We start from the raw sequence: 12633 nt of genomic DNA on the forward strand, positions 1-12633 counted from the left end.
TTAGTAAAAACCATTGAACACAATAACTAGAAAGACTTAGTGCATCTTCTGATTTCTCTGACTTTCCCTTACCCAATTTGGGCCATGACATATGACCTTCTCCAGGCTTAAGAAATGTTTCTACTCAGAAGTGACAAGTCTACTACAAGTAAGCCACATGCTGACAGTAAAGAAAGAAACTATGAAAAAAAAAAAGCAAAATAAAGCAACATTCACAGTTACGGTTTTGTGTGGGGTGTGTCGTGTGTTTTTGGTTGGTAATCTCATCTTCCTTTCCAAACTTCTTTTCTTGATAATGCACAAGCAGTGCTCCACAGTGAGTAGGTCCTGAAACTTTCAATAATAAGCTTATCCCCATTTAGGTTCACCTCTTATCATGGTGGGGAAAATCCCTCATTGATGACAAGAGCAAAGATATATGTCTTGACTAGGGAGGAGGAACCTGAGATGTAAATGAATGAAAAAATATATATATACTAAAGGCAACATAAGATCAATCGCCGTCTTGTTTATGATCATGTCTTACCTAACAGAGATAATGAGGACAATTAAAATGATCACATCATATATTTGCACAGCTTTTTAAAGCTTGCAAAGCACTTCACATTCATCACCTCATTTAAATTCCATACAACCCTTTGCAATAAGAACAGGTATCCTAGTCCTGCTTAATGGTGAAGAAACCCAGGCTCAAGAAAGTTAATGGATGAGCCCAAAGACTGTGCCTGGTATATGAGAAAGAGCAGACAGGCCATCCAACCTTTTGTTATTTTCAGCACACAATTCTGCCTAATATTACCTGCCCAACCTATACACCAGGGTTATGATTCCGTAGAGAAAGGCTATCCAACAACAACTTCCATAGCTCAACCTGGGGAATGGTGCTGTGGATATTTAGCTGGAAGCAAGAAATCTTAGGAAAAATTTTAGGGGACCAGGAATGGCTGAGGACTTGGCTTAGTGAAATTTTATTTTTTACTTATTTATTTATATACCTCACTTTGAATAAAAAGGGATTGACAGCACGTACTCTTGAATGTGTTAGGGTTTATTCCAAACTGCCCTTGAACAGCTAATTCCTCTTTTTCATTATAAAATTCAATCCAAAGAAGAAGAAAAACCAGAAATAAAGAATGTAAAAAGTGTCTGTAAGGATGAACACTCGGAGTTTATCTCAGAATAAAGTCATTCAGCACTTATGTGCTTAGCAACCAGTTCTGCAGTGGGGCGGCATGTTCACTTTCAAGTGTTATCACAGTGGGTGCAAGAGCCACAGCAATCAGCAGGCACAAAAGTCTGTGCAAGTATGAAGGGAGCCGATACCAGAATTGGATTTTAGTTCTTCTTCCACTGAAGTTCAATTGAGACTAGAACTTTTCTTCCTTTGAAGCTGGGCTTAAATTATATACCCCTACATACATTATTATACAGTTCTCCTTTATGACAGTGAAATTTATTTTTCTAAAGGGACTGATTTGAGTGCAACACACGCAGGAAATATTTAACCACTAAGGAAAAATACAAATTAAGAAACACTTATAGCTCTGGTCACATTTCCCAACCATAGTCCCTGATCTACCAATGGCCAGCTGTCAGGCAGGACCATCAGGGCATAGTTTTAGGCAAAAGGGAACAGGTGCACCGCAACAGGAGAAAATGGACATCTGAATCTTCTACTTAATACATTTTTAAATAATAAGGTCTTTCCTCTTGCCATTTTTTTTATTATTTCCATGTATCTAAGTATTAGTTTTTCAGTAATTCATAATACCTTAAACTTTTCCAGAACCACTCTATACCTCTTTTTGCCTCTCCCTAGCATCTTCATTATGATTATAGTTTACAAATACACATTGTGGAAATACACATTTATCAACTGTCACGTGAGTTAATTTTCAGGTTGACTATATGGCAACATCATATGTATATTGTATTGTGTTAACCACCCACAGTCAAGTCCCCTTCCATCATCATTTATCCCCCGCTTTTTACCCTCTTCTACTTCCCCTTAGCCCCCATTCCCTCTGGTAATCACCACACTGTTGTCTGTGTCTATGAGGTTTGTTATTTTTCTTAATCCCTTCACCTTTTTCACCCAGCCCCCAACACACTTCCCCTCTGATAGCTGTCTGCATGTTTTCTGTATCTATGCATCTGTTTCTATTTTGTTAGTTTATTTTGTTCATTACATATAAGTGAAATCATATGGTATTTATTTTTCTCTGACTGGTTATTTCACTTAGCATATACTCTCCAGGTTCATCCATGCTGTCACAAAAAGGTATGATTTCCTCCTTTTTTTACGGTTGAGTAGTATTCCATTGTGTAGATATACCACAGCCTTTTAATCCATTCATCTACTGAGAGTGGACTTGGGCTGCTTCCAACTCTTGGCTGTTGTAAATAATGCTGCAATGAATGCAGGGGTGCATATGTTCTTTCAATTTAGTGCTTTGGGTTTCTTATAATTATGTACTCTAGTCTCTGCTAAATAGCACCAAAGAATAAATGGAAGTAGCAGACCAATGGTGAATATAACATGTACCATAGCAAAACCCAATATCTGAGAATTATAATATTTTAATAACTTCAGTAAATTATATATAAAGGTACAATTCCTCCTAGGCAATATAATTTATATATATATAAATATATAAAATTATATATAAATATATATATATAAATATATAAATTATATATATATGTAAAATAATCTTACACACACATATATATAAATAATTTCCTTCTTTAATGAAAAGTCACCAAGTACCAAATAGAAATAACATGTTATGTATCAGTTAAATTTTCACATTACTCCAGTCAGGAACCATTCAGTATATTCATCTCCTTCAAATACTATAGAGAAAAAGAGAAAATCTGGCCATCTATCAGTAGCAGAAAACATCCCCTTAGGCTGAGAATTTCATCTGTAGGAATGAGACCCTTCAGAAGTATCTAATTTGGACTGTATTGACAAAATGAGGATGAAAGATTAAAAAAAAAAAAAACTAACAGAACCACTCATCAAGTTCAAGTTCCTTCTGCTTGAAACATGTTCTCTCCCCTTTAACCTCAAAGAAGTGAAAGCTGTTACAACTTTTATGATAGAAGCACATCTTGCCAAGCTCAGCTTTTATAATGTACTGAAAACTCCTTTCATGACCTAAGCTGGTTTTTGTCAATGGACAGATGTTATTTTTAACCAGAAGCTTTTTTTCTTTATTAACAAATTTAAGTAAACATCACATTTGTGTGGCTGGAAGGGCACAGCCCACGTTGACAGCTTGGGGAGAAAGATTGATTTATGTTACTGAGTTATTTTGATTCACTCATAATGAGAAATAAGTCATAGTTCGCATTTTTAACAGTGCCTCGTCGTCTCTGGAATCTTCGCGAGGCACTTCTACTCCTGTGAGCATTTTCATATAACTCATTGTGCCGGGGGAGGAGGATGCCTGTAGCATTTTCCACAACAAAAACAAGTGCCAGATGATCTGTGTCCGGAACCAATGGACTACACTCACATTCACAAAATAATTATAGCCAGAAACAGAGCATAATATCAGAAAAAGAGACAGCCTTCCTAAACCACTCAATCTTTTTAGAAAGGATGTGCACCCCCTCCTTCCTGATATATCAGAGCTATTTCTAGAATAAACTCAGCTTTTACCAATCCTTTACTCCCTTCTCTCAAAACAACAGTGAATCAAATAACCCATTATTCATATTTAGCAGCTTTGGAAAATGTGGCTGAACTGTAGCTTCCACAATAGACTCATGAGGACCACAAACTAACCGTAACCAACCACATGACTTATGCAAACAGCAGGTAGCAATTGGGTTGTTGGACTAGACAGAATTGAACTAGCAAGACCTCCAATCCAAGACCTCTAATAGGATATTTTATGGTTTTAACAATTAAGTGGAAACTACCTTTTTTAGGTAAATAATAATTTATAACACAAAATACATATTGACTTAGAGTGAAATTAAAGAGGTAAACATTCTAGGGGCTACAACTCACTGAATTAGCCTTAGATATGAAAATCAAGGTCAGAAAAGGACAAACTGCTCAAGGGTTTTTATTCTTCTTCAGGGGAAAACCCTAAAGTATTTTATTTCAGTCCATTCTAGATATCTCCTTAGATTCTCCCTAAAACCCTTGCCTCACAGTCAAAAATCTGCAGTCCTATTTCTAGCACTGACAGTGGATCTTCCTTTTGCCTCTATCTCTCAACTGTAAAGTGGGAATAATAATAGTTATTCCCCACAGAGCCCATGAATGTGAGTTAGGAGTAGCCTCTATGAATAAAGATGACAGTAAGCAAAGTGTGTGCAAGATGCTAGAAAAATTGTAAACGTATCCAACCAAGGGAACAAAACTAAAAAAAAAAAAAAAAAAAAAAAAAAAAAAGCATGTTTGCTTTGACATGGATGGCAAGAAGGGCCCCTAAGTAGATCACATCTACTTGGTTGGTAGTAGTCCAGCTACAAACAGAAAACTAAAATAGATCAACCAAATAACTTGTGAACTCCACACAAGGAAACTCCTAGAGTTAACACTTCCTAAAAGGTGCACAGTAGTAATACCGCTTATTATAAATAACAATAATAAGCATAAAAGCATAACTTTCCTCCACCTTCAAATGGGAAAAAGATCATTACAAGATGTGCCCCAAACCAGACTTTCCGGGTCTCCCTGCAGTACAACAAGGTGGCATGCATGTGAGAGCACATGGCTGGTGCAGAGGCAGTCCCACACATGACTGCCACGTTCCTCGTGGGATTTCCTTTATTGGATTTCACATGATGCAGCCATTGTCAATGGCTCCACATTACTCATCCACACCAAAAGCTAATGAGACTCCCTACTCTGTGATTCCAGCTTGCACTGGTTCAGGGGACAGCAAATGAATAAAACTATTTCCTGGGAAAATGTTAACATGCTAGAATTGTTCAGATTATTGCCCTGAAATAGTTTGATGTCATCATTGAATTACATTCCCTTGAATTATTGGGCTCCTTTTGTTCATTCAAATGATGCTGTATTTCACCTCTAGACTCCTGCCACGCTCCAGTACAGAGGAAAAGAGTGAGACAGGCAGGAACAGATGATAAGAAGAACACAAAAATGGTCACAATTTGCTGCTCCATAATCTCATACTACTGTTAAATAAAAAGCCTTTGGAAATATTTTTTATTCGTAGCTTTTAAAGAAAAATGAAAAAGCAAGAACAATTTAACACTTCTTGGCTTTTTTTTTTTCTTTTGAGCTCCAGTAAAGTTTGTCCAAAGAGACATAAATAAAACCATAGGGACACGCGAGCTGGCCTTCAGCCATGATCTGAGTCAGCCAGCTTTCGCCGGGTGAGATCGCTCTGATAGAACTTTGAGGCTCTGCTGCTGTGTTTTCAAGCCAAAAGCTAAGTTACAGAAAGCACAAATCATGATGATCCCATTAATTGAATAAGCAATGGTCATCTCCTTTCCTCAGCTATTTGTCCAATGATTTCCTAATAATGACAGGTATTATTCCCATATGAAGTATCTAAGAAATATAAAAGTGAGAAAAAAAATATCTATATGATGAGGAAGAATGTCCTGTAATCTGTGCATTGAGATGCTGTAAAAGGAATATTCTCCTAATTTTCCTGCCAACTTGGTTCAAAACCAACCTTGAGCCCCTTGTCATTGTCAGCTGATCATGCTCAGACCATCTGAGGTCACTGAGGAGGATCCATAGCCCTTCCTGCTCACCTGGGAAACCTAAAGAAGAGACATGTCACCTGTCCCTGGGGCCCAGGAAAAGTACACACACACACATTGAACAGTTGCTATTCATGTGATAATTTTCAGACATCAATTTGAAGATTACAAGCTTCTCTTCAAACTCTTCTCAGCACAAGTTTAAGAGAAGCATTAATTCCTATTCACCTATTGCATTCCATAAGTCAAGCTTCCTAACTCTATCAGAACAGTTGCAGAGGGAAATAAACAGGATGAGTTTGAAGATACTGTGCAGTATATTAAATACATGATTATAATAATAATATGCTTCTTTTTAAAATAAAAAATTTATGCAACATAACTCATAACAGTCAAGTTATGGGTACAGCTTTATAATTTTACATGTCTGTGTATATGTATACACACACACACACACACACACACACACACACACACACACCCTACCTAATAAAAGAGTAATATGCAAATTGACCATCACTCCAACACACAAAATGGCTGCCCCCATGTGGTCAAAGATGGCTGCCCCCATGTGGACACAAGATGGCCGCCACAAGATGGCCAGCAGGGGAGGGAAGTTGGGAGGGACCAGGCCTGCAGGGAAGGGAAGTTGGGGGTGACCGGGCCTGCAGGGAAGGGCAGTTGGGGGGGACCCAGGTCTGCAAGGGAGAACAGTTGGGGGGGACCAGGCCTGCAGGGGAGGGCAGTTGGGGGGAATCAGGCCTGCAGGGGAAGGCAGTTAGGGGTGACCAGGCCTTTAGGGGAGGGCAGTTAGAGACAATCAGGCTGGCAGGGGAGCAGTTAGGCATCAATCAGGCTGGCAGGGGAGTGGTTAAGGGGTGATCAGGCTGGCAGGCAGAAGCGGTTAGGGGCAGTCAGGAAGGCAGGCAGGCAAGCAGTTGGGAGCCAGCAGTCTTGGATTGTAAGAGGGGTCCCAGATTGGAGAGGGTGCAGGCTGGGCTGAGGGACACACAACCCCCCCACCCCTGGTGCATGAATTTTGTGCACCTGGCGTCTAGTCCTATATAATCAATCCAACCGAATGATGGAATGATGCACACTGACCACCAGGGGGCAGACACTCAACGCAGAAGCTGCCCCCTGGTGGTCAGTGTGCTCCCACAGGAGGAGCGCAGCTCAGCCAGAAGCTCTGAGCTGGGCTCATGGCTGGCGAGCACAGTGGCGGTGGCAGAAGCCTCTCCAGCCTCCTTAGCTACTGCCGGCTTAGGCTCTAAGCCGTTAGTCGGACTTCCCCTGAGGGCTCCTGGACTGCGAGAGGGTGCAGGCTGGGCTGAGGGACCCTCCCTCCCCGCAAGTGCACAAATTTTGTGCACCAGGCCTCTAGTGTATATATATATATATATATATATATATATATATATATATATATATATACACACACACACACACACACACTATTAATATATATATATATATATATATATATATATATATAAATATATATGTATATGTACACACACTATTAATTTTCTGATAAAAAATAGAACAAATGAAAGCAACTTTGACCTTTGAATCAATTACCATCTGTATGAGTTTGGACAAGTTACTTAAACTTTCAGACTCAGTTTTAAATCCGTACACCTACAGTTTATACTTAAAAAATATTAGTGAGGATTAAGTAAACTAATCCATCAGAAGAAACCAATACATGGTCCAAGAAATTGTTTTGTTAACAATTATGATGACTACTATATAAGTGCCTAGTCATATGATGGTATGAAAATCAGATTAAACCATTATTTCATATTAAATCTTTCCAATATGCTCTCTCTGGATGTATCCTCAGTCTATTGATTCTCTAGCCTGAGAGAGGGGAGGTTTCCCTATAACCACACTGTAGGCCCCAGCAGGTCAGGGTTCAGCTTACCTGGTGGGCACAGGGACCTCAGTCAGGGCACCCAGCATGACCGCCTGCTGCAGCCGAACAAAAGCAACGAAAGGCGCATCCAAGAAGTCGACCTCCCCAACAAGCACGTTGGAGGCTTCTGCATCACGGGGCAGTTTTTTCATGAACTTGTTCTTCAGCTGCATGGAAAGAGTCACGAAAACAGCTTATTTCCAGAAGAGGGAACAAGAAGAAACAATCCATATATCACTCAAGGGAATGCCTTTACATGCAACTGGACCTAGCTACAGCCATTTTCCTATTATGTTTAACCATTCTATTAAACATTTTTCTGTACATTGGATTAAAAAATATTGAAGGTATAATCACATGGCTTACATATAACACAATTCATTTATTGATTCATTCACTCAATAACCATGTTGAAAGTCTAGAAGGGGCCAGGCACTGATCAATACTAGGAATACAGGGAAGGATCAGCTAATCACATGTCCTCCTTAGATTCATATTCCAGCAGGGGAGAAATAAAATATGATTTGAAGTAGTAATAAGTGCTAAGAAAAAAAGAAATAAGACCAGTAAAAGGGTACTTTAGGTAGGGTAGTCAGGAGAGGCCTCTGAAGAAATACATTTGAGCCCTAACCGGTTTGGCTCAATGGATAGAGCATCGGCCTGCGGACTCAAGGGTCCCAGGTTCAATTCTGGACAAGGGCATGTACCTTGGTTGCGGGCACATCTCCAGTAGGGGTGTGCAGGAGGCAGCTGATTGATGTTTCTCTCTCATCGATGTTTCTAACTCTCTCTCCCTCTCCCTTCCTCTTTGTAAAAAAAATCAATAAAATATATTTTTTTTAAAAGAAAGAAATACATTTGACCCTGGAGTCAGAGGACAAGTCATGCAAAGATCTGGGCAAAGAACATTCCAGGCAAGAGAACAGCAAGTGCAAAGCCTCTGAGATGGGAAAGAGGAAATAGTAAGGCAGGTGTGATGGCAGCTGAAGGAACAATGGGGGTAAAATAGCAACAAATGAAGTTGCATAGGTAAGAGGGTGGGGGAGGGACCAGATGGTAAGGACCTTGAAGGCCACAGTCAGGAGTTCTGGATGTTTTAAGTGGGACTTGCCTAACAAAAGCCCAAGTGGAAAGGTAGAGTAGAAAAACATACATTTCAGAGATATCGCCATGTAAACAATGCTTATGACCATAGGACAAGATCACACAAGTTTGGGTGTGAGCATAGAGAGAGAAGAAGGATAAGACCTAAATGCTGGGCCAACCTGCCTTTTATAGGAGTGGGAGGAGCTTTCAGCAGAGGACACTGGAGAAGAGCAGCCAGTGAGGTAGGAGGAAAGCCAGGGCTTAACAGTCAGGCAAAAAAAGGGCTCAATGCGGAAAGCGTATCAGCTGAGTCCAAGGCTGCTGAAAGCTCAAATAAGATCAGAACTAAGAATGGACCCGAAGAATTTGGCAAGATGGAGGTGCTGGGTGATCTCGACAAGAGCTATTCCAGTGCACATCAGGGAGCCCAGTAAAGAATGAGAGGTGAAGAAATGGAGACCTCGAGTACACATTAATCATTTTGAGGAACGTTGCTACCAAGAAAAGCCAAATAATAGGTGGACAGGTGAAAGAAGGCATAAAATAGGGGATTTTTTAAAGTGGGGAATATGACAACACTTGTAAATGTTAATGAGAATGATGTAGTAGAGACAGATTATTGCTGTGGAGATAGGGGGATAACTTCAAAAGCCACTCAAGCAACCCTGAACTCTTGAGAAGAGACTATCCACATCACAAGTAGAGGGATTATTTCAGATAGGAACACCGAGAGTTTATCAATCCTCATTAGGGAAAGCAGACTATCTGGGTACAGAGGGGAGTATTGGGGAGATTTGGTGGGTGAAGATGAGGTCTTCTGAAGATGTACGTTTTTGCAGTAAAAGACAAGTGAGCTGATGGTGAGAAAGAGGGGGAGGTATGTGGAAGTTTGAGTACAGTGGTAAAGATGTGGTTTTCTTGGAGAGTGGAGGTTGCTTAACAGTCACTTTGAAAGCTTATCTTTTCTTAAATTTATCTTTATTGTTGAAAGTATTACAGATGCCCCTTTTTTTGCCGCTTCCATTCCACTCCCAACCCTTCCCCAGGCCTTCACTGCACTATTGTCTGTGTCCATGGGCTATGCACACATGCATATAAGTTCTTTGGTTAATCTCTTCCTGCCTCCCTGCCTTCCTCATAAATTTGTCAGTCTGTTGCATACTTTAATGTCTCTAGATCTATTTTGTTCATTAGTTTATTTTGTTCATTAGATTCCACATATAAGTGAGATCATGTGATACTTGTCTTTCTCTGACTGGCTTACTTTGCTTAGCATAATACTCTCCAGGGCTGACTATGCTGTCTCAAAGAGTAAGAGATTCTTCATTTTTATAGCTGCATAGTATTCCACTGTGTAAATGTACCACAGCTTTGTTACCCACTCATCTACTGACAGGCATTTGGACTGTTTACAGATCTTGGCTATTGTAACTAGCACTGTTATGAACATAGGGGTACATATATTCTTTCTGCTTGGTGTTTTGGGATTCTTAGGATATATTCCTAGAAATGGGATCACTGAGTCAAATGGCAGTGCCATTTTTAATTTTTTGAGGAAATTACATCTTGTAGGTGTTATTCCTTACTTCCCTTCCCTTCTCAACACCCACTTAGAAAAGGGGTGTTTAAGCATCCTTCAGTGAGTGGGAAATGCCTCTGACAGCTCAAGGAAAACATTTCAACAATCATAGAAGGATAGAGATAAGAACTTTGCAGGACCATATGAAAGGCAGACTTGTGATATATTATCAATAGAAATGTCTCTGCTCTCAAGTCAAAAGTTACCAGTGTACTTAGTATTTTGTGCCCTGCATTATTGCTGAGATGGGAAGTGGCAGGCATGGCCCAATTTTCCCCATCAATAAAAAGGTTGCAGTAAGACTTTATTTTCTATTTTTGTTTAAATAGTTCTTACTTAGGGAAAATAAATGTAATGAAAACTTATCTCTAAAACTCCATCACCCTCAGTAGCATTTTTATGGGATTTTTTTCTTAAATTTTGTACTTTATATAAGAAGAAAGTTATGAGGCAACAAACAAACAAACAAACAAACAATCAAAAAACAAGGAAGTTAGGGCTAATAATTTAGTGGAAACCAAAAATAAAAAATCAAAAGCAAAATATATTTTTTAGAAGTTAGAAACATGATTACTTCTAAGCGGTAAGGAGTATTTCCAAAGCTTATACCATTAATCCTCCAAGAAATGCTCATATTAAAATAAATTATGTTTACATTGTACAGATATGAAAAGAGAAGCCATGGGAAGAGTCTATAAACATCAAATTGTCATTAAAAAAACAACACTATTATTATAACCAGTAATGAACTGTTCTCTATAACACAGAGCAGAGTGTGGGATATGGCCAAGTGGCCCAAGCACATAACACAATATCATTGCTAGAGCAGAGTTCCCATTACCAACACTGGGCACGAAGTTCTGTGATAATCACATTTTATTCCCAATTCTCTCCAGCATTCTCTCTTTGCTCTAGTTAGGCAGGTAATCTAATCATTTCCACTTCTGTTTTATGTACTTATCCCACGGTAATGACCAAAAACTCTCTCATTTCTACCTTTTCTAAACATCCTTCAATGCTCAGCCCAAGCCTTGCTACCATCTCTGCCCACTTTCTTGGGAACTCCGGAAGTGCTCATTTCTGAATCATACTTTTATCCACTTTCAAGTTTTTCTCCCAAGTCTCTTGAGGGTTAGAACAGTTTATCCCTCCTTGTACTGAACAACTACCTGCTTTTCACATAATTCAGCTATACTAAATATTTTGAATGAAAGAAATGAACTCTAGAGCACTAAAAATCAGACCAAAAGGACTTCAAATGCCTAGGAACGTTAGAAAGGATGTGTTTGTTTGTTTGTTTTGTTAATCCTCATCCAAGATTATTTTTTCCACTGATTTTTAGAGAGAGTGAAAAGGAGGGAGGTGGAGTGGGGGAGGGGGGGAGAGAAAGAGATAGAGAAAGAGAAACACCAATGTGAGAGAGACACATTGATTGATTGCCTTCTGCATGCACCAAACCAGGCTGGGATCGAACCTACAACCCAGGTACATGTCCTTGACGAAGAATTGAACCCACAGTCCTTCAGTGCACAGGCCAACACTAACCACTGAACAACACAAGCTAGGGCTAGACAAGTTTTAAAGGCTTATTCTAGAACCTTTAAAACTATATCTGGCTCTGTCACTAAGCAATTAAAAATTGTCAAGATACGTTCTTTTATATCAGTGTATCTCAAACTGTGTTAGTGGAACACATGCGTTCTCAGAAAAACGAGTAGTTGTTCTAAAATAACTATGTGTGGTACCTGAGGTGCCCCAGAAGTCAGTCCTCAGATTGTTCTTTTCTTTCTACACGCACTCTGGGTGATCACCAAGGTCCCATGTCTTTAAGTCCCATCTATATGATGATGACTCATAAATTTATACCTTTAGCCAGGACATCTTTCCTGAACCCCAGACCTAAAAACATCTCTACTTGGATGTCTAACAGGCATTTTAAGCAAAACTGAGTCCTCCTGATAGTCCCTTCAAAGTAGCTCTTCCTCCAGTGTCCCTTATTTGGTTACTGGCAACTCCATTCTCCCATTGCTCAGGCCAAAAACCTTGCTGTCATTTTCAACATTTTTCTTCCTCTCACAACCTATCTCCATTCTATCAGCAAATCTTGTTGGATCTATGTTGAAAGTTATATCCAGAACCTGACCATTTCTCACCACCTTCACTGCCACCACCCTCGGTGACATTACAATCTTTCATTCTTCTCCTGGATTATGGCAGTGGCCTCCTGGCTGGATTATCTGCTTCTGCCCTTACACCCAGTCTATTCACCAAAGTGGCCAGAGTTCAAATCAGGAGTCAGATCATGTCTCTCCTCTGCTCAAAACTCTATTTGTCCCCATTTCAC

At 39.6% G+C, this 12633-nt stretch overlaps 1 protein-coding gene across 2 annotated transcripts in view; it reads right to left on the reverse strand.

The window, feature by feature from the left end:
• Positions 1–12633, reverse strand: part of SLC4A4 (solute carrier family 4 member 4) — a 282976-nt gene that overhangs the window by 82627 nt on the left and 187716 nt on the right. For both annotated transcript variants that reach the window (XM_008157468.3, XM_054728471.1), the window contains one exon: positions 7634–7791. In XM_008157468.3, coding sequence (XP_008155690.3) covers positions 7634–7791 — 158 coding nt within the window. The remainder of the gene's footprint in view (positions 1–7633; positions 7792–12633) is intronic.

The sequence above is a fragment of the Eptesicus fuscus genome, chromosome 2, assembly GCF_027574615.1.
Source record: "Eptesicus fuscus isolate TK198812 chromosome 2, DD_ASM_mEF_20220401, whole genome shotgun sequence".
NCBI lineage: Eukaryota > Metazoa > Chordata > Mammalia > Chiroptera > Vespertilionidae > Eptesicus > Eptesicus fuscus.